The sequence below is a fragment of the Typha latifolia genome, chromosome 1, assembly GCF_019914945.1.
Source record: "Typha latifolia isolate L0001 chromosome 1, TyphaL0001v2, whole genome shotgun sequence".
NCBI lineage: Eukaryota > Viridiplantae > Streptophyta > Magnoliopsida > Poales > Typhaceae > Typha > Typha latifolia.
Genome location: NC_133086.1, coordinates 23,760,347 through 23,788,318, shown reverse-complemented (window position 1 = coordinate 23,788,318; position 27,972 = coordinate 23,760,347). Strand labels below are relative to the sequence as shown.

Sequence of the window (27,972 nt, the reverse complement as noted above, 5' to 3'; positions counted from 1 at the left end):
GACATATATTTATGAAATGTGAACAATATAATTTGTGATGTAATAGTTATTTTGTATTCACAAGGATGATGATATGCAAACAATATCGGACTCAAAACTTTTGAGAGAAGTGAATGCATAAAATTACAAGTTCAATTCCATCAAATCCTGTGATTGTTGGTAAGAATCGAGATGTAGAGAGAAATCAACTACACCCATGTCACCCAACTCATAAGATTGTTCTCATGTTTCTAAAAATAGACAAATAAATGAAATGTTCTTACTGTTTTGTCCGCAATGTCACGGCCGATCGAAATTTGGGCATAAAACCAAGTGTTCAATGTGCCCCAAAGTCCAACCTGAGTTGTGATCCCTTTTGCCTTGAAGAACACCACATTTTGCTTCAAGGATACTCAAACGTTTTGTGGATTGATTAGCTACTGGATTGACTGCACTACTGCTAGACTTGGGGGATTGTGAGCTTCCTCAACCTTGCTAAGTTGCTCCTGAGCTGGGAGTTAAGGTGAGCAGTCATATTTCACTTAAAAAAAAGCCATTTTACTTCTCATACCAGTCATGAAAACAGCCCCTTCTTGAGATCAGCCCTCTAAAAACCATAGACAACGCTGCAGATTTCTAGGCACCCCAGGAAATTCTGATAACCAACCATTATATGGCCATTCTCTTATCCATTTTCTACCTTTAACATATACCGCTGACCTTTATATAAAGAGCTTTCTCCCTCATTGTGATTCTCCATCAGTGTGAATCTCCAATTTCTGTGTACTTAAGCTATAGCAATATAAGAGTGTCTTGACAATTCATACTGCCTCTTTTATCTTCTTTTGACACAGCGCACTCTAATCTGGAGAAGACTTGCTCTACTTTATGAAGAACGAAGAGATCAATCCACATTCACATTCAGCTTTACTTTCACTGATTGCTTCAAATTTTGGCACGATAGAACCAAATAAGGATAAAAATTTAAGCGGCAGTTGATAGCATCATAGGAATGCCCATGGTCCGTTTGCTCTGATGCTTGAAAAGCACCACTTTCTCTAAGTTCCAGGGGTCCCTCAGTCCTAAAAAAAAGGGTGGCCAAAAGCCATCTCTGCCTGAGGACAGAGGACAACTCTCCACGATTGAGACTTTGACCTTTCCCATTATTGCGGGATTAACTGTTGGCTAGAGAAAATAACCTTCAGAATGGAGGCAGGATTAATAGTTTACATGGATACCTCATTTTTCGTATGCAAGCAGCATGGTGAGCAACAAAGGACTTGGAGGTTAGATGATAGTCTTTGCAAGAGTACATCTACCAGAGGTCTATTATTTCTAGATCAGCACTGCCATGTACTGTGATTTATGGCGTAAATTAGCTGCTTCACAAGGTGTTTCAATTTTGAGAACAATAGATAATGTTCGCCTGTCAATCCTTCTCTGCCCAATGTTTAAGAGTAAGAAGATTATTAGACTATTGTAATCTATGAAAAAATTTCATGTCTTAAGCATCTCGAAAAATTCTCATATTTTACAGGATACATGACTTGTTTATTAGTTTATGTACAGGAAAAAAGAACTTGCCTGATTGTAGTCCTCTCACCTCCTTGGCATGCCATCTCCATCAATCGAATGAGCCACCGTTAGGCATCGCCAAGTCATTGTTTGTAACATCCTGAAAAAGAGTTGTAGAACTTAGTTGGTCAATACCACTGGTGTCAAGTCAATACCACTGGTGATGAACACTGATTATTGCATTTCAATAAACCTCATCGCTCTGATGGACAAAGGGCAACCTGCTTTTAAACAAGAACAGAAAGAATAAATAGCTAAAAAGTCTCTGTCAAGACAACAATTGATCCAACTAGAGAGATCTCATTAGGCTAAACTTCTGCAATGTATTGAATCTACCTATCCATTGTATCTATAAAAAGTACATACAAATCAATATACTATTTTATATAGGAATCAATATTTAATCTCTCTTCTTAACATTGCAGTAGATGACTTCTTCTGCACTAGCAAAAGAGTTAAAAATGAGCTTAAATGAAAAGGCTGATCAATTACTGATGCAAACTCCTGATAAGATCAAAAGGCATGAAGATGCAATGTTCTATCTCAGCAGATGATATTTAACATAGGAAAGCAAATCTCTAGGCAAAAGAGAAGGAAATGTTGAAATCAGATCTTACCTTTCTGTGCCTTTTGCTTCCTCTTAGATATCTGGAATTTACAAGAAGAAGAGGATGACGGGATTAGACAACATAGAAGAGGGGAGGGGAAAAAAATAGCACAAACAGACCCTTTTCAACTCCATCATCTTGAACACCTTAATTTGATGGGAAGAAATGGAAATGATAGGTGTTATAGAAAAGCGCCATGGGTAGGAGTTCAATCAGGATGCCATGCCTTTATGTTCCTTCTTCTTTCTCCCCCTTAATTCCTACGTAAGAGCGGCAGTGAAGTTATGGAGGTGAAATATTCTGCATTCAGTAGAACTGGATCCACGAACTTTCTTCAATCCTTTCTGCCACATCAATTTTCTAGTCTGCTCAACTCCTTGCCACCTCCCAGCCCCTGCATATATATTGGAAAGAAGAACAAACACTCCACTGCATTGATGATTTAATTCAATTATCTGTCTCCCTATTCTTTCAGCTATATCAACCTTTCCATGAATCTCACAACCAGTCAAGATACTTCCCCAGATCATAATACTTGGTTGGATTGGCATAGATTTTACTAATCTCTCGGCCTCTGCTAACTGGCCAGCTCGACTGAAAAGATCAACCATACAACCATAGTGCTTCATTGTGGGTTTAATACCATAAATATTTCCCATAGAGTTGAAGTACTCTTGACCCTCTTCGACCATACCTGCATGGCTGCAAGCTGTTAATACTCCTATAAATGTTATATGATCCGGAGCAGCACCATCATGTTGCATATCTTTGAAGAGATTCACAGCTTCCCTGCCATGGCCATGCTTTGCCAGCCCAATTATCATACTGGTCCACACCAACAAATCCCGTCCTTTCATACAATGGAAGATCTTAAGAGCACTCTGGGCATCCCCAGTCTTTGAATACATATCCATAAGAGAAGTGCTAACAGTAATGTGTCTGCAACCATTTGTCTTCTCTAGATATGCATGAATCCCTTGACCTAAAATCATAGCTCCCTTATTTGCACTAGCCCCCAATACGCTCAGCCATGTCACATTGTCTGGCTTAAATTCCAAAGTACGCATATTTTCGAACAGCCGTAGGACCTCATCAAACTGGCCAAACTGGTTGTAAACTCCAATCATCGCATTCCAAGACACCTCATTCTTCTGAGGCATTCTGTCGAAGAGAACTCGTGCAGTCTTTAAACTACCACACTGAGCATACATATTTAAAAGTGCTGTCGCAAGAACAACATTTGATCCAATCGGATCAATATCCCATTGAAGTAGTCTGTCATGAATCCATATCCCGGTTTCCAAATCCCTACACTGTCCACAAGCAACCAGAGCATGCACCACAGTGATCTCATTAGGCTGCATCCCAGCAACCTCCATATCTCTAAACAAATTGATCGCTTCACTACCCCGACCACTTTCAACATAGCCAGCAATCATGGTAGTCCATGTGACGACATTACGGTTCGCCGCGTGCTCAAACAAAGTCCTTGCAGAACCTATCTCGCCACACGAAATATACATGTGGATCAAAGTGGTGCAAACGTAGACATCAGCTTCATACCCGGTTTTGGCAACACGAGCATGGACGCAACATCCAAAGGTTGGGTGGCGAATTTTATCGATCGCCTTGAGGACAAAAGGGAAGGTGAAGTTGTCAGGAGAGAGGCCCAACCGCTGCATGTCTCTGTACATAGTGAGAGCAGCCTCGGGTTCGTCACTGAGAGATATGCCTCTTATGATGGAATTATATAGGTAAGTGGTGCGAAAGTTGATGTGTTGTAGGATGGATTGGGCGTAGGAGAAGTCGCCCATCTCGGGGTGGGACAAGAAGTCGACAAGCTTGCTCATGGGAATGACGTCATTGGCGAGTGCAGCAACGACCATGAAGCCGTGGAGTTGCTTCAGCTGTCTCAAGCTCCGGCATCCTTGTAAGAGAGATAGCACGGCGTGCTTCTTGATCATGGTATGCTAAGGCGACGAAGGCCAAAATGCATAAGACCGGGAAATTCGAAAGAGACTTCTTTGAAGGGCTCGTGATGGGGGTTTAAAAGCTGCTAACACTAGTTGGCTCGCTAAAAATGCAAACAGTAATGCCCATGGGCTTCCCTAGTTTAGAGACCTGTCAAAATATAATAGTTCATACTTGATAAAGAAAATATCCCGTCGGATATGAATAAAAAATTATTCCATTTAATATCAGATACCAAAAGGTAACATAGGAAGTCTGATCCTTATTGATTGTGGCCAAGAAAGACATTCAATTTCACATCTAGTGAGTTGATTAGAACATAATGAATCACAATCGCTATTTCATTTTACTTCTACTATTGGTTTGATAATGTTCTCGCTTACTATATCTGTAAAAAGTGCTACTTTTCAAAGAAGATTCAAAAAGTACAAACATGTTTTCTTCTCAAAGAAAAGCAACAAAGTACAAGCATGCACTATATTTTAAATAAATTACTCAGAAATTACTACCTTTCATATTACAATAAGAACCATAGATTCTGCCTCTCTAACTGATTATATATATATATATATATATATTGATATGAGAGTCTCAAACACTCTTATGGAAATGTAAGAAAATTTAAAGGCGACCAGCATTAAGGACTGAATTTTGAGTTTTACAAATTTATGCTCTGTTGGATTGTTATACTGGAAATATGCAATTTCTGAACCAGGAGAGATGCTCAATTTTGTGAAAAAATGAATCCCAAACTCCTGATTAAGTTTTCATCCATCAACTGACATTTAAAAAACTGATATAAAATCCAGAAGAAGGAAACTCCTGATTAAGTTTTCTTATTATATCAATTATGAGATCTCTTCAGGGGAAAACTGATACATGTGGCAGAACTTTCTAACACCCATATTCTCAAAATTGGTAGTCGTTTAACAGGTCTAGAAAAAGAATACCAATATCAACTCTAGAAAACTTGACACACTTGGACAAGAGGAAAGAGGTTACCACAAATTGTTAGATCCTCATCTGCTACAGCTGACTACAACCAAAGAATGCTCACTTTATCATTCTCCATCCCCTTAACACAGAATGCTACAGAGATAGATACTTTAGGACATGGAAGCAAGCACATAGAACATAAATGAGTAGATTGCAAAATTCACTTTAAATCATCTAATAGTCTGAATAACTTCTAAGTTAGTTATAATATATTAGAAAACTATAAGTATATCATGCCATATAGCTATATGTTGATCTAAATAAATCATATAGCTTTCACTCACTCCTTTAAGATACACTCAATCTCTGATGGTCATTACTATGTAGACCTAAAACATTCTCTCAGTCATATATGTAGGATCTAAAATTACTAGATAAATTACTTATATTAACTTCCTACAGCAGTTTTACAATTTTTTTAGTAGGAGAATTAGTGGAGTGGATTCACATCTGATATATACGCATATATATGTATGTATAGAATCTGAAACTCTATGTGTGAATCTGTTACCACTATGCCAATCCAAAATTCACTTGAACCCAAGATATTGGACCAAAGCTTCCGGTATATGCACTATATTGAGACCTGTATTCCAATCAGATAACAAGCAGGTATGACTTCCAGGATCCGTAACAAACTTGTATTAGCATTAGATTGGCATGTGAATTGGTCTATAACAACCCTGGTTGCATAGATTTCAACAAATTAACTCCTGATTGTAAGTTACTAACAAATCATGACTTTAACCATAGTCTACAAATAAGTATCGCATAATAGTTTGATGTGCGTATTCCTAGCTTAGATTGAGGTAGAAAAAGATAAAGTTTGAACAAACAGCGTCCATAAAGTTAATCCAAAGTGTCAAGCTAAGGCAATGGTTTAAAGTACAATTATGACAGATAACTGTACATTAGAATGAAGCCTAACATCAATGTGCAACTGTGATTTGGACATGATAAACATAGTTGTAGTATATTGATAGCCAACATGAATGAGGAACTAAAGACATTGAAATAAATCTACGGCTTCAACATAATAAGAACCAGATAATCTTCATCCCCACCGTTCTCCTTCGTTATAGAAGACCAATCCCCAAAAGGGCAATTATAGCGAACTATTCAGATTCTATACTAATCTTTAGCCTAAAATTAGGGTGCGGTGCAGAATCAATAAATATGGGAGTGACAGAAATAGGGGAGCAAATTACTCCAAAATCCCAAATTTATATTAAAACCTATACACGATCTCTCCCCAAATCAATTAATATGGCAGAGAGAAAGATAGCGGAAGACGGAATTTACGTAAATATCTCTTCGATTTCGGACTTTGGATAGGTACCACCTAATCACCACGGACTTCTCATCGATTTCTCGGTATCCTTGCGAACAGCGAGTAAAAGCTATGGGTTGGGTTCTGGAGTTCGGGAGAGAGAAAGAAAGATTTTGAATTAGGATTTTCCTGAGGATGTATGGAATTAGGAAAATGAAGAAGGAGAGAGGCGGAAGAGATCTTACCGTGGGATGCCGATTCGAACGATACCAGAGCGGGATCGAAGAACTGAGGGGCATATATAGAGAGAGAGAGAGAGAGAGAGAGAGAGAGAGAGAGGTCACAATTATTCCAGTATATGCGTCAAAATACTCGTAAGAGGTCTAGGCTATACTCCTAATCGGATTCGGATTCTATCTCTTATTGGATCCCCACATCCGTCAAGTCATTATAGGTGAACCGGTAGTCCGTCTGACTTGGGAGTTGGTTCCAATTAAGGAGCGGGTGCGCGATCGACACGTGGCGGGATGCCACCGTATATTTCCACACAAATCAAACCAAAATGCTCCACAAAATTAATACTTCCTCAAATTAATCGATAGTAAATGTTACTCTCGTATGAAAGATTTATTTAGGTCGTTTAAATATTAAAGAAGTTATATCACAACCCTCACAACCCTTTTGATATAGTTGACATAAAAGCATAAGAGAGAGATAATCTGAAGATGATATGCCATAAATGGTTGACACAGGATCTGAGTTTGTTCAAGACTAGCACGTTTATTTATAACAATTTATCGACAACCACGAACAAATGCTACTTTGAGTACAATTATGCTTAAGCTATGATAGAATAATTGGAGTTAGTGAGGTGGAATCGCGGTGAGGTATCCAACAAAATAGATAGTTGCATCCTTGTTCTCTTCGCCAGCTCTATTTTATCCTTTAAAGATTCCCACAGTGCCTGTACTTATGGCTCTTATCCTCTTAAATATAACAACTGCACATATACAAAAACAAGCAAAAGATATGTAACAAGTTAACCGATATTCTAAATCTTTGTGGCAAGGAATAAATGCCAACGCTCCAAACTTGACTACTGGTTAGGATTGACTTGTAAGACAACTTAAACAACTTGCACAATTTGGCATTAGTTGCAATTTTTAAGATAAAATACATATGGAATCTACCAAGGTTGTCAAGAAATTAAAAGAAAAGAGATATAACTTAGAAGGGCATTTAAATGCTTATCCATCTCTTGATGTACCTCCATGCATGTCTAAGGGACTATACGAAGGTGACTTATTTCTAGTTTGTTCTCTTTCTTCTGTATTGACTTTGTATTATTTTATTCTAGTAATATTTATCCACACACCACCCAAACTTGCCTCCAATAGTACTTGTTTTCTTCTTCTCGTCTCTCCTTCCTTCCTCATATTAAAATATCAAGTTACACCCACCAATCTATGTAGAGTTATACACACCTTCTCAATATACTTAGTCAAATTCATTTCTTCCTAAACTTGTCATCAAGTTTTTGTTGCATCTCCAACAAACAACGTTGCTTCTTATCTTGCAGTACACCATTCAATATCTCCTCATCCACTCTTTCTCTAAATCTCTCTCCATCATACAAGAGGAATAGCAAAAAATGGAGGAGGTGGTGAATCCTAACAAATGCAGACGTCTTCAATCACAGCCTCGGATTCTCTCCGTAAGCGAAAGTTCACGTGAAATCACAAAGCTGAAACCAAAGATCAGAATTGTGCACATATTTGCACCCGAGATCATAAAGACGGATCCCGCAAATTTCCGCGAGCTCGTGCAGAGGCTTACCGGAAAGCCATCAAAGATTATAGAAAGTAGAAAGAAGAAGAAGAAGAAGAAGAAGAAGAAGAAGAAGAAGAAGAAGGACAAGAAGGCTCCTCCTGCGACGGCAAATGCGGAGGCTACAATGAGGTACAAGCAAGAAGATGTGGGAGTTAAGAGAGAGTTAGATAAAGAGGAGGAAGAGAGGGAGTTGTGGGTTGAAAGCAACTCAGGTGCTGGTTTTCTTCGTGAGTTGGGTGAGATGGATGGTTTCTTCCAAGGTCTTGGTGATCTCCCATTGCTAACTTTGACTTCTTCTCATATAGATGTAATCGGAGATGAAATCGCTTAGTGATCCTTAGAAGAAAAAATTAGAGAAAAATCTTGATCATGCTTATAATTCTTTTTTCCCTTTAATTCGTTAATCTGCTGGTGTGATTTGTAGGTGGGCTTGAATTCAAAAGAGGTCAGGATTAATATGCGCATCTTTAGGATGTGGATATATGAGCGGCATGCTGCTATGTTTGTTCTTTTTTCATCTGTAGAATTTGATACATTGATGCGGTTGTTGTAATTAAAAAGAGAGAGATGAGATAAGTTGTATCATAGTTTCTTGGTAATTTTCTTCTAGTTGGTTATGGCTTGTAATTTTTGTATAATACATTTGGGTTCACGAAGAATACGGGAGTTATCTTTTAGTAGAGTTAGACTCTCTAGTGAAAGGCCTAGTTATACTAGGGTTTTGACTGCATTTTCCTTCTCTCTTTTGAAGAGCTATTTTTAGTCCATGCCAGCATCTTCTTACCTTCTCCTCTTCTAACTCGAGTGGTTAAAGAGAGAGGGAGATATTTTTCTCCCTCTTAGAGAGTCTCCATCTTCATCTTTCTTCTCTCTTCTTCCCTTTTTCTCCTTCTGTTCTTTTCCCTTTCCTCATTTTTCCACTGTTTAACTCCTCTTCTCCTTCGTCGTCGTCTGACTTCTTCTCGAGTATCTTCTCTGTCCTCCACCCTCTGCCTCTGCAGCTTCCTACACCATTGGTGACTTGGCTCTCGTTGTTCTGGGTGCCATCTTTCCCTCGAGATTTTGGTGTTTTTAATTGTTTTCGTCGAATTTTCTCTAGTCGATGGCCCATCGAGCCCCCTCCATCTTGAGCTCTAGCCATGGCCAAGGTTCATGGAGATGGTCTAACTCTGATCTTGCGGAAACTTTGGTCAGCCTTGGGCTTCACTATCCTTTCTCGCTTCTCCCCTACATAGTTACAAACTATGCTTGTCAGTGTCTTGATACTTACCCTCTCATTGTCTCAGTAGCGCCATGCTCTGCCACCCTAAACTGCCTTTCACTTGCTGCCCCATTGTCCTTCGAATCTAGGCAATGCACCTTTTTGTGGGTGATTTGTTTTGGTTTTCATTGCCTACTTCCTGCTACTACAAGTCTTTATATGTTAGATTTTTTTTTCTTTTCTGTTGTGGGTCGGTGATTTTTTATCTTTCGATGATTTACAGGGTCGTGTCTTAAACCACCATAATGGGATCGCAGACTGACTCGAAACTCTTTATCCTTGTGAGTCTATCAAGATCATGCTTCATTCTTTTAATTTCTTGGTCCCTAAAGCTTTTAATATTTTATTATATTTATAGTGTTGTCTATTGTGAGTTAAGCATCACTCTATCACCTTTTTCATATTAATAAACAGGGGAGTTATTGGATCCCACAAACTAGAGAGAATCTGACTCTATTATTGGAGGAAGAGCTCTTTAATTTGTATAGACGACTTGGGTGGCCAGTGATGCACTAAAAGATTTGCTATCTAGGAAGGTTAGAAAGCCAGCCACAATTGGGACAAACACATTTGTGAAACGTTTTCTGAATTTTGTCCGAAGAAATCTTTCATATAACTGGCCCAAATAAAACCTAAGGTTAATATGTTCCAAAGTAGAGGCTTCATATCCTTATGCTATGGCTGAAAAAGTTCCAAAGAAAGTAGAGGCCTCCATTAGATCCATTATCCATATGTTCTTATTGATATATTTCCTTCTATGTCAGCCACCTGGGAACAAGCCCAAACGGGCATTCATATAATGCTCCAATTGGATAAGTCCGCTACCTAATCACATGGACTTGGTAGGTATGATGAATGTGAATCTTCCTCATAATTTGCGTAAAGTGGAGAATTTCATGTAACATGTTTTTTGTATGGCATAATCTGATTGGCTACTCCAAAAGTCGAATGATGTGCCGACGAACATTATTAGTCTGTCGACGAACTTAAGGAACCAAAAGGACATGGCAGCATCTCGATTTTAGGTAAAACGAGTATAACGTTTGTTCTTCTAAACATTCGTCGAAGTAACAGGTAAAAAGTTAAGGGTGAATTAATTAAACTATACTGAAAATTTCATAGATAAAAAGTAGTATGCATCGACAGAGAGCACAAGAATCAAACGGAATTTTCTGATCATAATAACCAAAGTCTTTCCCTCTTTCCCAATTACTTTTATTCTCCTCTTCCGTAACTTTGGTATGTAGTTAATTAAGCAAGAGACGAGGGGAGGACACAGAACGCGAGGACAGGAGCAAAGAACAAAGGCGAACCAGACGAACGAACAAAGAAAGCATCACGAAACACCACACAAACCACTCACTGCTACCAAAAGGCTTCCCCTCCCCCTTTCAAAGGAAGAGAGCACCGAGGTGATAAGTGGCTCGTGGGCCCTAACCAAAATTACGACAAACCTCGAGGGCTTAACTTTAAAACTTGTTGTTGTACCAAAACACCCCATTTTTAGTGCTCCCCTCCTCCACGTACACGCACTCCGCCGCCTCGCGCCACATGGCTTTGAGCACCGGCGTGCCGTCGAACTGGTAGTACTCCCCGAGGATTGGCTTGATTGCCTTCGTGGCCTCCTCGGCGTGGTAGTGCGGCATCGTCGAGAACAGGTGGTGCGCCACGTGGGTGTCCGTGATGTGGTGGAAGACCCGGTTGAGGATCCCGTAATCTCGATCGACGGTCGCGAGGGCGCCACGTAGCCAATCCCACTCGCTGGAGTCGTAGTGCGGCAGGGCGGGGTGGGTGTGCTGGAGATAGGTGATGAGCACCAGCCATCCGTTCACGATCAAGAGCGGCACGCCGTAGATCCGCACGATGTACCAGAAGCCGAGGGAGGAGGCGAGGCTGTAGATGGCGTAACCGGCGGTAAGGACGCCGGCGTCGGAGATGAAGATTTGGATGCGTTCGCGGTCGGAGTAGATGGGGCCGTAGGGGTCGAAGTGGCAGGCGAAGCGGGGATAGGGGCGGCCGGAGACGTTGAGGGCGAGGTAGAGGGGCCAGCCGAGGGTGAGCTGGATGAGGAGGGTCACAACGCGGCCGAGGGGGTTGTTGCTGAGGTAGGGGGAGTACCAGGCGAGAGCGGGCTTAGTCTTGGGGACGAATACCTCATCGCGGTCGAGGGAGCCGGTGTTGGAGTGGTGGCGACGGTGGGAGTACTTCCAGGAGAAGTAAGGGACGAGGAGGGCAGAGTGGAGGACGAGGCCAACGAGGTCGCCGAGGAGGGAGGAGTCAGAGAAGGCGTGGTGACCACACTCGTGGGCGATAACCCAGACGCCGGTCAAGACGCAGCCTTGGAAGATCCAGTAGAGAGGCCAAGCGACGTAGTGGAGGGGGGAAGGGAGGGATGGGATGACGGCGAGGGCAAAGAAGAGAAGGACGGAGGAGATGAGGAGGTCGTGGACGACGTAGGAGAAGGAGCGGAGAGCGGAGCGCTGGAAGCAGTGGGGCGGGATGGCTTTCTTGATCTGGCCAAGTGTGAAAGGGGGCTTCTCGGTCGGAGAGCGGCGGACGGGTTCGCCGGAGCGATGGAATTCCTCTCCTTGCTCTGCTTGCTCCTTCACCGTCATCCGACCGCCGGCTCCCATTGCTGCTTGGGTTTGGACAACTCCTCCCTGTATGAGAGAGGAGGAGTGCAGTTAGAGATAGATAAGTTTTTTTTTTCTTCTTAAACGAAGGAAGTAGAAATACAACAAAGAAGACGAAAACGTGGTGTTTGACTAAATGCCGGTGAGAAAGCGCGAGGAAGCAGCCGCCTGGAACGACGGAGGCCGGACTGTGTCAACCATTATAATTAGATAAAAAAGCCTTCATTTTTAGGATAGACACTACGTTTGTTGGCTAATACAAATTATATGGTCTCCAGTTATATAAAATTACAACAAAATAAAGACTACTCTGCATTTGGCAAATCAGGTGCGTTATTTTATAATAAAAAGATTTAAGTAATAAGTTAATTTCGATCTCCATCGTTCCGTAGTACAACTGAAAAATAGAGAACCATTCTGGAAAGATAAAAGGCACATGGATGCACTAATTTGTATTTACTGATCTTTTACTCGAACCAAACAGAAGTGCCAGGCTGTTGCACCAGGGGGATGGCAGAAGCATCAAATGCTTTCCTTTTTATTTTGTTCAATTAGTGACAATAACGGGGGGCAGGGCACGTGATCTGTGGTAAAGGCGCCACAATCGAAAAACTTTCTATGCAACCAAAATTACATTACTTGAAAATATTCTTCTCCATTCATTCCAATAACAGAGTTGGAGAAAATAAGTTGCCTTTTAAACTTTATCATAATAACACTAAACCCGCTTATCTTTCTCTTACAATAATCAAATAAACGATATCATCGTCATCATTTTTCCTTGTCGAGTGGGAGATTCCCAAATATAGTACTAATTAACTTAGTCAAATGAATTAGCGGCCCACAAAATTAGAGGACCCAACCGATGCACGTTTCCGGTTCCCAAGACTAATTATTTAATCATCACGCACACCACGCCGTGAAAAGAGAGCAGATAGACACAACGCTTTTATAGAATATAATACCAATTTTTTTAATAAAAATATTCCGTTCAACAGTTCAAAATATCTCGGAGGGAAGCAATCTCGGCCTGCATTAATATTTCAAAATCGAATCCGGAGAGAGAAAGCCGTCAGATCGAACCAAATAGACAGAAAATAAATAGCAACAAATCTTACGAGAATCTAAAGAAAAGGCGATTGAAAACTCATGGATGGCTTCAAACATAGATCTAACAAGAAGAAACAAAGAACAGATGAATCCCCATACCTGATACAACCTCTCCCGGATTAATCCGAGAAAGAAAGAGAGATAAATATACACTACGATCGGCTCGTCACTCACTTCTTCCCTCCTCCTCAGTCCTCACCTCCTGGATGCCCCTTGGCCTTCTGAGGAGAGGGAGAGAGGGGAGGGGGGGGGGTCTCTTCGCTCTTCAGGGGTCTCGATTTAAGCTCTTCTCGCTCTGTTTCCCCCAAGCGGTCCCCACCCTGATGACAAAGCGTTCCCGCCTCGATGATCCCGCAATCCGGACGTGTCAACCAATGATTCGCCAATCTGATGAGCCGGTGAGCAGGAGATCACGGGTGCGGACAACGAGTCCCCACATCAACATCATCTGCACCGTCCGTTACACTTAAATTTCACCGGCCAGGATTTCGGAAGACTAAAACTCACCTATTGCCTAAATGACAATTATACCCCGGAGATTTAAAGGAACTGACGGCGAACACTCGTCCACAAGAGTGAGCAAGTGGCTCGGTGGTGGCTCCACATGGCGGCAGCTCGAAGTGCGCTCTCGATTCGTGGAGGTGGAGCCACGACAACTCCACATAATTTAGTGACGACTTTGCCCACCCTGGATTTGGCGCAGCCCTCTTATCTTCATTTTGCGGACAAATTGCAACTGAACTACGTTTCCAATACGGAGCCATCCTCATTACTTGGTCCCTATTTGGTCATGGGAGGCCCGACACTTCCAGCCATTCTCCAATGGGCTCCTCACGGTCGGTCCAATATAAGGGCAATTTCGCCTTTTCCAATGGGATGATGCCTCGTAACTCACAACCCCTCCTCCTTATTGGACTGCCCATTGTTAAACCCGATCCGATAATTTAACACTGTAAAGCATAATTAAATTCTAGTTGTTTTAATTTAATTATGATATGATTACTCAATTATAAACCCGAAAGACTCATTTATAATACAATATATATATATATATATATTTATGACTCGTTCAGATTGCAGACCAACTTCATTTTAATTTTATAGCAATTAGAACATTAAACTACAATTTTTATTTTCTAATAGAACCATTATTGTCTATTAATGATATATGGTTACCTATGCTACAGTGATATATTGTGTGTACGATTGGTTAAAGTTTGGTGAACTGTCCTTAGATGGTGACATACGACCTAACAACAAATATAACATTCGCTTTCACTTAATTTTTTTTGGGTGTGAGATGCAATATACAATAATATTGTCATCACTTCTTTCCACTTGTTCAATCAAATACAACTAGCAACTGCACGACGAGTTCAATTTCGGAGTAGTACGCTTGCTTAACCACTACATTAAACCACATGTTCTCAAATATAGTAAGATTAATTTTGCTAAATTCCATATCTAGGTGTCTACTCTATGTCACTTCCCCACTTTAATAACCACAGGAAGTAGTAGTACTGGTTGCGTGTCACAGACTCAGATGTGTGTATTTATCAATTTTCTACTGTGCAGGCGGAAATTAAGCCACTAAGCCAACATCGCCAAATGGTTTTTAGACGATATGTCAACGATATCGCGTTTATAATTTTGTTGACGTTCTTCAGACTGTTCTTAAATGTCCACGTGTTCTTCCTCGTGACGAACGTCTTTTGCATGCGTTTTTTTTTTTTTTTCATTCAATTAAGCATCTCTCATGTTGCACATTCACGTGGTTCCGAAGAAAACTAGTTAGATAACCACAAAAAAAAAAAAATGTGTAACTAAATCAAATTCAGTTGGTTTGATCTATATCTATATATCTATTAGACATTAAATGAATAGATAATTATAAAATTTATATTTACTCTTTTTTTTTTTTAATTATATGTACCTCGAGTAAGATCCAAATTCAATCTGATAATAGCCGGATTTAAACTTCTCAGGAAAAACCGGTATGAAATAAGAAAAATGTAATTGATTAGTTCGGTGTACTATGAAATAAGAAAAATATATTTACTATTCGGTTTTCATAGATTATTATTTAATCTTATTCAAAGTGACCAGTCACAAATTCTAGCCTCATATGATAGTTGAATAGTTTAAATTAAAACGTAATATTTTAATCATTTCATAGAAAATATCATAAGCTTAATATAGCAGAAAGTTATTTTTTAAGAGACTCAAAATTATTCACATTATAATTTTGAGTATATATATTTATACTGGAGCTCCCGTGGATATCTACTCAGGATCGGAATCCAAATCCAATTTAATTCTAGAATTACTTATAGTAAATCCATCCAATTTATTATAGATCGAAAAATCAAAATTCATGTCTGACTAAGGGTTACATACCAACTACTAACAACTATTTATGCTTAAGTAGCTAGGCACCATAAATGTTCTATATGACATGCAGAAAACAAACGTTCTAGCACGATGGTGATAACCAACGACATCCTACTCGCAAAGAGTGACCTCTCTAGCGATGACATTTGAACGGATGTCTCCAAAAAATACTGTTGGATCATATACACCACGGGAAAAATGCCTTACATACAACCTAACGTTGACAAGCATAGCTGTGGCATGCCAAGCATTTCTTTTCGAAGGATTGAATATTTTGTTAAACTTAACCACTATAGTCTCAAAAAAGCTGTTAACATTAACCCAATTCTTCTATCGATCCTTAACTAATTGCCATCAAACGTGTCGAAAGACGGAAGATATGGAGCGACTCGCTCGCCACGCCACATAGTGAGTCGCTTGCTATCGCCCTCTCCCGCCACGTAGCACAACTCGAATGCCACGTATTCTTCTACGTGTCAACAAAAATTTAGCCATTGCCACTTTCATATATATATATATATATATATATATATATATATATATATATATATATATATATATATTGTACGCCCCCTGATAGATGTACATACCTTAACCAAGACACATCGGAAACACGCGCGAATCTCAAAGAGGAGCAAAGATGCAGAGCGGGAAGAGCGCGATGGCGACTGCCAAGGAGAAGGCCGAGAACGTGGCGGCCTCCGCCAAGGCCGGCACGGAGAAGGCCAAGGCGACTGTCGAGGAAAAGGTTAGCTCTATTCTCGTTCTTATTCTTACCTGAGGTAACCTTGTCTTCTTACCTGCTAACTAGCACTCCACTTAACTGGTGAGTATAGATGGAGAAGATGAGGTCGCGGGATCCGGCAGAGAAGATGGTGGCGGAGGAGCGTGAAGAGGTGAGGAAAGGCGAGGCGGAGGCTGAGAAGCGTGCTGCGAAGGAGCAACACGCTGAAGAGAGAGCTACTACCGGTACTGGTATCGGGCACCACCCTCACGCCGGCGGGTTCGGGAGCAGCACTGGCTCGGCTGTTTAGGCCTTGGAATTGCTCCTGGGGGAGTTAGTAGTTGCATAGTATCTAATGTTGTGTATTTTGTTGGAGTTTAGTTCACGTGTTATTGACTTAAAAAGAGTAATGAGTAACGAGTAATAGCGGACGGTTTGTATGTGGTTAATGTCCTTGAGTTTTGCCTTGTAATTATTAATTAAAAGAGTATAGTGGTGATATTTCAACAGATTGGATTGGATTGCAATCTCGAGTTTTAAATTGGATTGGATTTAAATACAACCATCTGGGGATATTAGTAAAACAGGTTGTCTAATTCAATACGGAGTCTCTGTCAGAGTATTATTTTTTACAACAAGCGATAGATGTTTAGGAGACACTCTTTTGGGCCTCGGATCCGACCCGATTTTCCGACCTTGTTAAAGGCCAGAACCCAAGCCCCACCCGGTACTACTTGCCTACAATGTGGGCCAGGATCTAGCCCCATAACAACCCGAACGAGGCCGATGTCTCAGAATTTCGTGTTACCGGGATAGTTGCCAATACCGGTTGCCAGACTCCCCCTTGGCAGTTGAGCTCACCCACCAACTTCCCAACTGTAATTAAAAAGAGGTATAGAAAAAATGTATCGCCAATTAGCTTCAGCTCAGCTCAGCTCCTCGTATAAACGTCTCTCCCTCTCCTGCGCTGTCGTTTACCACATGACACCCACGTAGGGAGCGTGATCTCTCCACTCCAAATCCAAAAACCCAAACCCTAATAACCGCCAAGGGACTGGCGAGTTCTCCTCGATCTCTCCGAAAGCGATAGAAATTTCTTAAGCGCCACCTCGATCTCATCGATCCCTCCGCCCCGCCCCCCCGTTTAAATCCATCGTCTTCTTAGCTACTTCAGATCTGAGGAGTTTGGAAAGGCGGCGTCGATTTGAGGGGAAGACACCGAGGTTTTGCTTCGATAGGTGAGTTTCGATTTGGAAAATGTAGCCAACGTTCATGATCTACGATCCCTTTTTGATTTTGATGGAATGCAGAGGTTTACTTTAATCCATCGGTGCAAGAACCGTCCAATTTGTGTTATTCTTCTAATTATTTTTCCGGTGTTTATTGGAATGCTTCTGCTTGCAATTTGTCGAAGAATGAAGCTTGCATATTACAAAGATTTGAAGAAAAACTTCGCAATAACGGAAGGGAATGAATATATATATATATATATATATATATATATATATATATATATATATATAAACTCTCTTCTGTGGGAGACATTTGAAATTAGCATGCTACTAGAGATCAAGTAAATGTTCCATCTAAAGTGGTATTAGCGTACAAGTACCCTACTTGGATTAACGCGTGCTGTTTTCGGAAGTGCCATTCCAGTTAGTTAAGAGTCCCCCAATTTTGGATTGAAATTTTTTCACATATTTAGGACGTTCATGATCTACAAAACCATTCCATACTTTATGTTATGAAGTTTGTTTTGTCTTCCAACTTGACAGAAGATCTTTAAGATCAGCACTTGGAAGTATAGCCGATAGAAGATGTCAATGATAACGGCTGGATACCTTCAAATGACAACCACAAAGCCGTGCATTTCCCCATGTCAGAGAATGTCCATGTCATGTAGAGCAGTTGATGTCAAAGGGACAGTTAATCCCTCTTACATTTCCTCCAGGAAACCTCTTTGCCAGAGTTTTACATCTGCTTCGTTGAAGTTCACTAGTTTGGTTCCAAAGGCAATGTCTAGTGAAAGTGGGAAAGAAGGTGTTTCAGGACTGCCTGTCGACTTGAGAGGTAAAACAATATCATTTGCATTACATTTCATGCTTGACTTGGAATAACGACCTTTTATTTTACAATATAGCTGAACTTCTACATGTTTTTGCCTTCCTCCTTTAGTTTGACCACGAAAAGGAATTCTTATAGTATCCTACAAAATATTCATTAAAGTCTCTATTTGTCTTGTCTCATTAGTCAGTAAATCTTTGGAAAGTAGTGCAGCCTGAGAAATGCAAAAGGTGAAACATACAAGTGATATTAGTAAAATTGGAACATAATCCAATCTTACTGAATTCTGTTGCTGCATCTTATCTCTTCAGTATTTCGAGCTTTCTAGTTTCAATAACTTCAGTATGGTCATCTTATCAGGTAAAAGGGCATTTATTGCTGGCGTAGCTGACGACAATGGTTATGGTTGGGCAATCGCCAAGGCTCTTGCTGCTGCTGGTGCGGACATTCTTGTTGGCACATGGGTACCTGTATGTGAGCTCTATTGACTTACCAATAGCTCGGGGGTAAACTAGCAAACATCATCTGACAAGCTTTCAAAACTGTGCTCTTTCTGCAGGCTCTCAATATTTTTGAGACTAGCTTGAGGCGGGGCAAATTTGATGCGTCACGCCAGTTAGTGCCGCTACTTAAAACTTGCATTTTATTTTTCTGAACTGTATGGATAGATTTTATCATTAATTGGTCATATAGTCAACATAAATATATGATGTTAACCGTGCTGCAGGTTAGTTAATGGTTCTCTAATGGAAATTATCAAAGTATATCCACTAGATGCGGTTTTTGATACCCCTGAGGATGTACCTGAAGATGTGAGATGAGAAGTCTATCAGTTTATGCACTCAGACTATATTTGTCTGGATGAAGGATATACTAACTCATGTTTTTTGTGGTTTCATACAGGTTAAAACAAACAAACGTTACTCAGGTTCATCAAATTGGACTGTCAAGGTAGTGACAGTACATTTTGTCATGCTCTGTTAATTCCTTTATATTTAATTTGAATACTTAAATATAGATTGCTTTTTTTTAAATCTGTGCACATCTTCATATTCTGCCATCTCCTTGGCCTCTAGAATGATGACCAAATTTGGTCTGACTGCTGACAGCCTTATAAATTTTGGTTTTGTTGGTGCTCATCATGTATGTTTTCTTCTATTTCTGCAGGAAGTAGTTGAGTGTGTCAAGAATGATTTTGGAAGCATTGATATTCTCGTGCATTCTCTTGCAAATGGACCAGAGGTAAAGTTTCTTTATCTTAGAGACATATCTAAACCCATTATTTTTTATGGTCTGTGAGGACGTGCCTACCATATGGATATTTGGTAATGCAGGTTACTAAACCCCTGCTAGAGACATCCAGAAAAGGGTACCTCGCTGCTATGTCAGCATCTAGTTATTCTTTTGTTTCATTATTGCAACACTTCCTTCCAATAATGAATCCAGGTATAATTGCAGGAATTGAGCTATCTTTTATTTCTCATTAATTTTAGAAAACAATCTACATATTTCTGGCTTTTCTATATACTTGATGATCATGACCCTGGCTGGTGTCTGGATGTTCGTCCAGCTTGACTCCAGTTTGATAGACATGTTGTGGGTTAAGCTTGAGCATCGACATAGCAATGATGTTTATTCTTTTTCCTGTGTTCATTACCATTCCATATACTGCAGGTGGTGCTTCAATCTCCTTAACATACATTGCTTCTGAAAGGTCGATTCCTGGGTATGCTTTCTTTCACTTGTTTGATAACTTAAAAGCAGTCTTGATACTGAACTATTCTTATTTATCATGCTTTGAAGTTCTAATGTAAAAAATCTTCAGGTATGGAGGAGGTATGAGTTCAGCTAAAGCTGCCTTGGAGAGTGACACCAGAGTATTTTCTTGAAACTTTTGCTTTAAATGTTTTCTTATTGCACTGATTTGGTATGAATTTTGTCGCTTTAATTGCTTTGGCTTTGTTTTTTTTTTCTTTATGCAGGTTCTAGCTTTTGAAGCAGGAAGAAAAGGCAAAATTAGAGTTAATACAATATCTGCAGGTACGCATTGCAGTTACTTAATTGAAGATATTGTTTTTCCAATTATGTCTGCTTGATTGAATCCACCAATACTATCTTCTTTTTTGGAGCTTACTTCTAACTTACTGGAATGAACATCAATATTACATGTGATTGTATCGAATGAATGGCTTTAGTTTCTAATCTTCCGCCTTCTCTTTCAGTTGGTTTCGGATGATTTAAATTAGGTCAAATATATTTTCAGGCCCATTGGGAAGCCGTGCTGCAAAAGCCATCGGATTCATTGAGAAAATGATAGACTATTCATATGCTAACTCACCACTGCAGAAAGAGTTGTTAGCAGGTAGATCACAGGAAATGTTTGCTTAAATCTTCCATTGGTGAAATTTTCAGCTATACGCTGATCACTTTTCTTCCGTGAATTGATTACAGATGAGGTTGGAAATGCTGCAGCATTTTTGGTGTCCCCTTTGGCTTCGGCAATAACTGGCTCCGTCGTCTATGTGGACAATGGGTTGAACACGATGGGGCTTGCCACAGACAGCCCAACACTGACAGTCTAACAGGGAGGTGCATGGGAAAAATTGGGTCTTTAAAATTAGAGAACGATACAAATTTTAAGTTTCTTCCAGAGGGTTGTCATCGACAAATAAAGAGTTAAAGAATTTTTATTGTCATATTTATAAACTCTTGCTTCTTCTTTTTTAAATCTTGAGTTGACAGTGCTAATGCAAAATATATATTAAAAAAATCACTATGCTAAATACATAAGATGGTACACAAGAAATGGCAGGCAGAGTTGCCATCAACTTCGCTGAGCCGAAAAATTCAGCTTACCGAGTCGCACGTGGTATGCGTGTGGCTCTCTTTCGTGGGGTATGGGCCGACTAATATAAATGTAATACACAAACGCCGACAGTAAATGCCGGCGTTGCTTGAGAATAATAAATATAAGAATTATGTTCCAGTTCGATATAAACTGCAAGTTAAAATTGATTAGAATAAATAAGAGTCAACCAGCAGTAAGATAACTGGTTCCTAATCCAGATGTTTATTATATTTTATTCTCAATATTGATGTAACCGAACATACCAACATAAAGAAAACTACCGTTCTTATTCAACAAAAATGAATTCAGCAATACGAGATCAAACATTGAAAAGAAAATTTGCTACAAATGACGGAGAAAAAGTAGTACAAAAATAATTAGAGGTACTCCACAAAGTGCGAATCAGAACTAAATCAGATCCAAGATGTTAATCTGACTCTAGTTCTACTTCCAAATCTTGTCAAGATATACCAAAAAGCTGTAAGCTTCATACAATATCCACAAGCCTGATTTATGTAATTTACAAGTAATAAATGGTTGCGACCATCACAGACAATAGCACTTCAATTTCTCTATGCAATTCAGCAGAGAAGATATATGTTCAAAGGTAATGATTTTAATAGCATTTGAAAACGGATCTGCAGCACTTTGTTGCACACAAATTAACTGTAAAATAGCAAGGAACCCAAAACAATTGATGGTGAAATAATATCTCCCAAACAGCTGCTCTCCAATTGTTTTGGAATATTATAAGACAACACGGAAAGGGGGAAAGGCAAAAAAGGGATCATATTAACAATGATGATTAATGAATAATAGGATCCTACTTAGAAAAGTTAGTGGCTCTCTGAGTTGAATATCTATACATGAAAACTATGTTATAAATCAGTTGTAAATATGAAGAATTGTTAAAAACTATATCTGGGATATGAATATGGGTTCTCAAATGCCGAGATTGCGGCGTTTACCCTTTTGCCTGTGATGGAATTCCTCACCAGAGGAATCTTTTTTTGGTGTATCATCAACTGTTGATTCTTCCTGTATTACCAGGCCTCGGTTGCGAGTCAGCTTTCTTATTGGTGTGGAAGGTGCACCGGACTGAGAATCATCATGAATTGCCTCTGACAGTGTGGCACCACATGATCCCAGATTAGTCCTATGGGGCATTAATTCCTCCCCTTTCCCAACAACGTCCAACATTAACTGTGAATCGGCAAAGCAAGTAAAGGGAACGTAAACAACTGGCTGTTATGTGGATTTTAGGAGATAATCATACACAGAAGATACTCATAACTAGAAGACATGACATATAGAAAGTTGAAATGACTGTGAATGTTGACAATGTTAACTCGTGATCAGTCTGAATCATCTTATAATTCTCATATTTTATTTCCTGTTTATGTGCCCTCCAATTTCAAAAAAATTATGAACAAGCTATCCAATAACACAGAAAATATGAAGAGAATGAAAAGAAGACTGAACACACTACATGATATGTACCAATATAATGAACTTTCCATGACTCAACCAAAAAAGAGTATAAAGCCTTTGTTCTCACAACAATTTCCTAATTTTATAGATCATTACCCTTCTACCACAAAAATTTTCGTACTGCAGTTGACAATAATGTTTGGATCTCTCTATAAATATTACGTGAGTGTATTTACTCTTTAGCATACATACAAATTGGATAAAGACAAAACCGACTAAGATCCGAGATTGATATAAATATTATGTAGTTGGATTAGCCAACAAAAGAAAACATGAAAGCAGCAAAACAATGATTAATAACCCAGTACCTTCCAGTCCTTGGTATCAAATCGGAATACAAAATGGCTGTAAGATACATCCCCTGAGGCAACTGAAGTGGCTGCAGGAGCATTCCGTGGAGCTAAGAAATAAAAAAGCACATCATTATTACTGTCACTATAGTAAGCTTGCACTAGAGCTCAACTTAAGAAAGAAAACACAGAAAAGAACTTACAAACAAGATGATATCCAGCGTCATTCACAGTAATTTCAGCTCTGCCATCCTTTACCAGAAATGATAGGGCAAATATGTTTTCTACAGTTTGTGCAAAAGATAATCGGTTCAAAACTAGGTTTTCCATTTTCACACTTTTTCTCCTTCTCAAGATATCAAACATTGTCGACATGTTCCTATCAGTATCACTTTTTTCAGCAGACCCTGGCTCAGCCTCAGCAAGCTGTTAAAAAAGACAACAATTAAATAAATTTGTAACGTATATCTAACTTATATTACCAACTTATTAACTGTTAATTAGGTGACTAATTAACTCACTAAGACATGAAGGGCAATCATGAACTGGGACATTTGAAGCATCTAAATTTAATCTTCTAAGTGTACTTGTTGCCCCATGCAAGTCAGACCCTATGACGATCAGCTTGCAACATGGTGACCACAAATAGTACAATCATTCAGAATTAAATCAACATTCCTGAAAACTAAAATATGACTTTTCTAGAAGACAAAGGACCCTTGAATTTGAAAATAGGCAAGCAAATGAAGGGACAAATAGCGGGCCAATTAAGTAGTTTCTTTTCACAGAGAAGGAAGTGAAACTTACAAAGGCCGATTGAACAAAATGCACCCCAAGAAAAATTCAGCAATCAGCACAACCAGTGACAGCTAAAACAAAAACAAAAACCAACCTCCTCTGGTCGAGTACTTTCCGCTGGCCTCGTCCTTTTTCTATTAATCATAGGTTTGCGTTGCCTCAATTGGTTGTCCATAGGTCCATTCCTAATATGAAACATGAAACAATTAGAAGGCTAAAAGTGTTGCAACAAACAACACAGAATTTTTTTTCTTCTTTTTTTCACATTACTACATCAGTGTCAGCACAATTTATCACAAAAAGGAAAATAAATTTAAGATTCTCATTGCAGTACAGAATAAAAAGAACTTTACATTGTGCAGCATCCAGGCACCTTCATGAAAACATGAGATACAAAGAACCCAACATCTGCCCAAGAAATCACATTCTGAACAAAATTATTGTTGGCATTTCCATCTTGTAGGCCAAATTTCAGCAGAAGTGCTGATACAAAGTCTGATGGGCTGAGTCCATCACTCCTCTGAGACTTAACTGATGTGACCAGTGTATTAGCAATATCCAATAGAGCCTCTGCATCTGCAACTTGTTCCCGGGGCTTCTGAACTGTGAATGTAAGTATAAATTGGAAGATAAGAATGTAACCATCACACTAGTAAAACAGAAGAGTGTGTGAAAAGAAGATACAAAAGAGCCCTCCTGCTGCCATTCTTTAATGCATGCAAAGATGAAACGAAATTCTGTCTAGTGTCTCCAGTCAAAGACAATGCATAGGTGTTTAGCTAGAGTTCTCACTGTAAAGACACTGTAACTAAAAAGCTGCAAGATAACATGCAAATGAAGATGACTTTGAATTTTTGCTACTACTAACTAGAGAGTAATTAGAAGAGCAAGTAACAGGACACGTTGTCTCAAAACCAATTTCTAGCAGAAAGGTCTCACGTAGCAACCAATGAACCTACTATACAAAATTTTCAGAGTTCTAACTGAAGCTCTACACATTGTATAAGCAACAAGCTGGTGTAAACAATATTGAGACAACACAATTAAGCTAATGTATACAAAATAGAAACAAAGCAAGACAATATAGAGACAACTGCATAAAGTAAACAGTGGCTTCCATCGTCACAAATCAATTGTATGAAAGCACCTTACGTCCAGTGGAAAAACATATCCAGCTGCCACTTGGATACGCAAATTTTGATTGCACCTCCTCTATCTTTTTAGCATAATTTATCATATGGCACTAATACAGGGAGATCTACTTACCAAGCTGATGAAGATTCTCCACTTCGGTGATAATGGAACTGAATCTATCCGAATCCCCTCTGCCAATATCTTCCCGATCATCTGGGAATCACCAAACCCCACTCAAATTGGAACGTAAGCAATCAGATAAATCCATAGAGAAAAAGGAATAGACAAGAGCACAAATCGTACCGCTGATTAGGTTCTTGACGGCAAGATACCGAGACCGCAGTATCCGCCTTTCCACCGCGCCTTCCCGACTTTGCCCACTGGTACTCCTCTCCCCTGCTTCCTCTCTTAATCCACTACTCCCCCCTGGCTCTCGCTTCACCATGGCTGAGGGCTTCGTCAGCAAGGATCGAAACAGCGTAAAACCCTAGGGATCACTCGAACAAGACAACCTCTGAATCGAGTATTTGGAGATCTCCCGACGCAGAGCTCGCAAGCACATTTATTGTAGTCGAACTCGAATTCCGGTATAGATTGGAGCAACCCAGAACCTAGGAATTAAGGGACAAAAATTACGCGTTGGGTTTTATTTTTCCCCGGTTTGGGACTCGACAAGAAATGACTCCAAATCGAAACAAGCGCAGGGGATCTGGGGATTTTGGGCGGCTTTGCTAAAAGTCCTAACCGGGGGCTTTTTGCGTATGATATTATTACGCTATCAAAATTTACGGCTCTCATCGCTGCTTAGTTTCGAATCTCGAAGCATGATGGACGGCCCCGATCTAAGCGCGAGACCGAATTGGCCCTTGCGGCCGCCGTGCCTGGTAGGGTCACTCTTTATTTCTTTCTTTCTATTGTGAGGTTGGTTTGCGTCAGGAAAAACATACATACTCTTTGGAAAAGTTGGGGTCTGGAGAGTGTGTATATTATTAAAATTATCCAGATACACGGCGGGGTGTGTTTTCGAATTTTTCAAATATGTAATAAAAATGAAAGCCGAACCGACCTCTTGAACTCATATCCAATTGCCATCACGGTAATTTAGTGAAAACTCACGCCCTAATTGCTACCATTCATCCGAATCATCAACCATCACGGCCTCCAGCCCTGTCCTTTCCCTCGTCTCAATCCATCCAAGGCGCAATCTCCACTAAAATTACCACTTGCCCTTCTTCCCAATTCTGGAAATCGTAGCCCTAGTTTAATTGGAGCTCCTTACATGGCGATTTATTAGTGTTTTGGATCGAAGAATTCGAGAAGAGCGAGGGAGTTGGGAGACCATAACCCTTTGGAGAGAGGAGGAAGCCGCCATGAAAGCCTCGATCAAGTTCCGCGACGACCAGAAGCCTCTGCTGCGGGCCAAGGTCCCCATCAGCGTCCTTGGCTTCCCCTTCCTCTCAGGTATCGCTGCCGGCGACGTCGACGAGCTTCGCCTCGACCTCGCCACCGCCTTCGATTCCGGCCCCTCCTTCCGCGTCTCGTACCGCCCCAACGACGCCTGGAACCCCTTCTCCCTCGTCGTCAAGACAGGGATCGGAGCCTTCGGGTCTCCGATCGCCGCCCCCATTGCCATGACTGCCGAGTTCAACCTCCTCGGACGAAATCCGGCTTTCTCTATCCTCTTCAAGCCTCGATTCGGCGATTTCTCCGTCAGGAAGACAATCAGATCCAACGCCGCCGTCGTAGGCAAGATCGACACGAACGGCGAGAAGAGATCAGTCAACGGGGAGGAGACGCCGATCGTGAACGGATTTCACGGCGCCGCCAATGGCGGTATCGGTGGCTTGGTCTCCGACATGGAGGTTAGCTCGAGGAGCGTCCTCCCGCTATGGAGCCGCACCACCGTGAGGTTCCGGTGGGGATTTAAGATTCCCCCGGAGTTCCGGTCGGCGATCGCCGGCGGCGGCGGGAAAGATCCGATGGCTGGGATCTCGTTTGCCAAGCTGCCGCTCCTCGTGATGAGCAAGATCACGATCGAACACCTCGCGGACGAGAGGAAGGCGAACGAGAAGAAGACGGCGGAGGAGGAGGCGTGCTTCTTGGTGAAGCGCGAGCTTGGTGCGCTGAGGGCCGAGAGCGGTGTCCTCAGGAGGGCGGTGGAGGATCTCAGGGCGGAGATCGGCGGCCGAAAGTTTGAGCCGGCGGCTGTAGGTAGGTTTCCCGGCGGGGATGACGTCAGCAAGGGTGGGTCCCAACACGGGGAAGAGGGATCGATGGGGTAGCGGGAAGGCGGCAGGGTCAGAGGAGGAGAACGAGGAGCTGAAAAAGGTTTTGGATGCGCGCCGGAATCTAAACTGAGCCGGCGGTGAGGTGTGTGTTAAGGCATTGTGGTTGATCCCCCCCCACTAAAAAATAGTGTACGGTTCTTAAGGCGATGGCATAATTCTTCTTGATCTTTGTTGTTTATCTTGTACAGATGTGTTAGGTTTGAATCTTAGCACTGTTAATTACTATGCCTTTTTCGTTGATCAATTTTAAGTTTGCTAGTTATACTTTCAGGAGTTTATACCCATCTGAATTGTCAAATAATTTATCAAAAAAGTTAAGTGTAATTAAGCACAATCCCTGTGACAATCTCTTGTCTAATTTTTTTTTTAGCAATCTCATGTCTTTACTCGAGGCTGCTTATAATGCTGCAAAGAGCTGCGCACGCATAAGAATATCATGGCAGGCCAAAGTCGGGCGCTCCTTTTATTGTTATATTCCTCTCTTTATTTGGAGGATTGCTCTTTGTGAGAGATCCAGAGTTTGGATTAAACTATTTATTTAATCCAACATGAAATTAATCAGAACGGACGAATTCAAGACAGCATGAATATAATAATAAACATAAATAGGATTGTTTATTAAATGGGTTCATCGATCATAATTCATAAATCATAAAATGAGTTCTATGAGTACATAGGTTATTCGAATCTATATGGAGTATATCAGTATAT

General features: G+C 40.5%; 5 protein-coding genes across 11 annotated transcripts; 2 read left to right on the top strand and 3 right to left on the bottom strand.

Annotated features, from left to right (window-relative positions):
- Positions 1 to 31: 31 nt before the first annotated feature.
- On the bottom strand, positions 32 to 6,738 carry LOC140780686 (putative pentatricopeptide repeat-containing protein At3g05240). Of its 6 annotated transcripts, none has more exons than XM_073126390.1 (6): positions 6,645 to 6,738; positions 6,432 to 6,543; positions 5,136 to 5,222; positions 2,172 to 4,283; positions 1,564 to 1,654; positions 32 to 1,419 (listed from the first exon to the last, which is right to left on the bottom strand). In XM_073126390.1, exon 4 carries the CDS (start codon positions 4,124 to 4,126, stop codon positions 2,423 to 2,425), a length of 1,704 nt encoding a protein of 567 aa, XP_072982491.1. In that variant the 5' UTR covers positions 4,127 to 4,283; positions 5,136 to 5,222; positions 6,432 to 6,543; positions 6,645 to 6,738; the 3' UTR covers positions 32 to 1,419; positions 1,564 to 1,654; positions 2,172 to 2,422. The 6 variants fall into 6 exon arrangements, with proteins under 6 accessions (XP_072982491.1, XP_072982492.1, XP_072982494.1 ...); XM_073126391.1 differs by lacking the exon at positions 5,136 to 5,222 and having other exon boundaries at positions 2,172 to 2,202; positions 2,282 to 4,283; XM_073126393.1 differs by lacking the exon at positions 5,136 to 5,222 and having other exon boundaries at positions 2,172 to 2,202; positions 2,389 to 4,283.
- A 3,920-nt stretch (positions 6,739 to 10,658) lies between these two features.
- Positions 10,659 to 13,619, bottom strand: LOC140789710 (fatty acid desaturase DES2-like). Its single transcript, XM_073139510.1, has 2 exons — positions 13,333 to 13,619; positions 10,659 to 12,150 (listed from the first exon to the last, which is right to left on the bottom strand). The coding sequence occupies exon 2, from the start codon at positions 12,121 to 12,123 to the stop codon at positions 10,960 to 10,962; it is 1,164 nt and encodes a 387-aa protein (XP_072995611.1). The 5' UTR covers positions 12,124 to 12,150; positions 13,333 to 13,619; the 3' UTR covers positions 10,659 to 10,959.
- A 3,535-nt stretch (positions 13,620 to 17,154) lies between these two features.
- Positions 17,155 to 21,140, top strand: LOC140780639 (enoyl-[acyl-carrier-protein] reductase [NADH] 1, chloroplastic-like). Of its 2 annotated transcripts, none has more exons than XM_073126317.1 (13): positions 17,155 to 17,586; positions 18,124 to 18,418; positions 18,773 to 18,882; positions 18,972 to 19,027; positions 19,140 to 19,224; positions 19,316 to 19,363; positions 19,580 to 19,654; positions 19,747 to 19,858; positions 20,087 to 20,138; positions 20,238 to 20,289; positions 20,395 to 20,452; positions 20,676 to 20,774; positions 20,864 to 21,140. In XM_073126317.1, the coding sequence occupies exons 2-13, from the start codon at positions 18,166 to 18,168 to the stop codon at positions 20,992 to 20,994; spliced, it is 1,131 nt and encodes a 376-aa protein (XP_072982418.1). In that variant the 5' UTR covers positions 17,155 to 17,586; positions 18,124 to 18,165; the 3' UTR covers positions 20,995 to 21,140. The 2 variants fall into 2 exon arrangements, with proteins under 2 accessions (XP_072982418.1, XP_072982419.1); XM_073126318.1 differs by having other exon boundaries at positions 17,325 to 17,586; positions 18,127 to 18,418.
- Positions 21,141 to 21,922: 782 nt separating this feature from the next.
- LOC140784689 (non-structural maintenance of chromosomes element 4 homolog A-like) lies at positions 21,923 to 25,734 on the bottom strand. The gene is made up of 7 exons (XM_073132218.1): positions 25,277 to 25,734; positions 25,106 to 25,186; positions 24,193 to 24,442; positions 23,934 to 24,024; positions 23,245 to 23,467; positions 23,060 to 23,151; positions 21,923 to 22,463 (listed from the first exon to the last, which is right to left on the bottom strand). Exons 1-7 carry the CDS (start codon positions 25,416 to 25,418, stop codon positions 22,203 to 22,205), a joined length of 1,140 nt encoding a protein of 379 aa, XP_072988319.1. The 5' UTR covers positions 25,419 to 25,734; the 3' UTR covers positions 21,923 to 22,202.
- Positions 25,735 to 25,956: 222 nt separating this feature from the next.
- LOC140784698 (uncharacterized) lies at positions 25,957 to 27,505 on the top strand. Its single transcript, XM_073132230.1, has one exon. The coding sequence runs from the start codon at positions 26,344 to 26,346 to the stop codon at positions 27,253 to 27,255; it is 912 nt and encodes a 303-aa protein (XP_072988331.1). The 5' UTR covers positions 25,957 to 26,343; the 3' UTR covers positions 27,256 to 27,505.
- The last annotated feature ends 467 nt before the right edge of the window (positions 27,506 to 27,972 follow it).

Bases quoted from the DNA above. Each gene is read 5' to 3' on its own strand.
- LOC140784698 (XM_073132230.1), top strand. From the start codon at position 26,344: ATGAAAGCCTCGATCAAGTTCCGCGACGACCAGAAGCCTCTGCTGCGG.
- LOC140780639 (XM_073126317.1), top strand. From the start codon at position 18,166: ATGTCAATGATAACGGCTGGATACCTTCAAATGACAACCACAAAGCCG. The intron at 19,225-19,315 runs GTGAGATGAGAA...GGTTTCATACAG, and splicing joins CTGAGGATGTACCTGAAGAT to GTTAAAACAAACAAACGTTA. The intron at 19,364-19,579 runs GTAGTGACAGTA...CTATTTCTGCAG, and splicing joins CATCAAATTGGACTGTCAAG to GAAGTAGTTGAGTGTGTCAA.
- LOC140780686 (XM_073126390.1), bottom strand. From the start codon at position 4,126: ATGATCAAGAAGCACGCCGTGCTATCTCTCTTACAAGGATGCCGGAGC.
- LOC140784689 (XM_073132218.1), bottom strand. From the start codon at position 25,418: ATGGTGAAGCGAGAGCCAGGGGGGAGTAGTGGATTAAGAGAGGAAGCA. The intron at 24,025-24,192 runs GTAAAGTTCTTT...GTTTCATATTAG, and splicing joins GTGCCTGGATGCTGCACAAT to GAATGGACCTATGGACAACC. The intron at 23,152-23,244 runs GTAAGTTCTTTT...TTTATTTCTTAG, and splicing joins CGCTGGATATCATCTTGTTT to CTCCACGGAATGCTCCTGCA.
- LOC140789710 (XM_073139510.1), bottom strand. From the start codon at position 12,123: ATGGGAGCCGGCGGTCGGATGACGGTGAAGGAGCAAGCAGAGCAAGGA.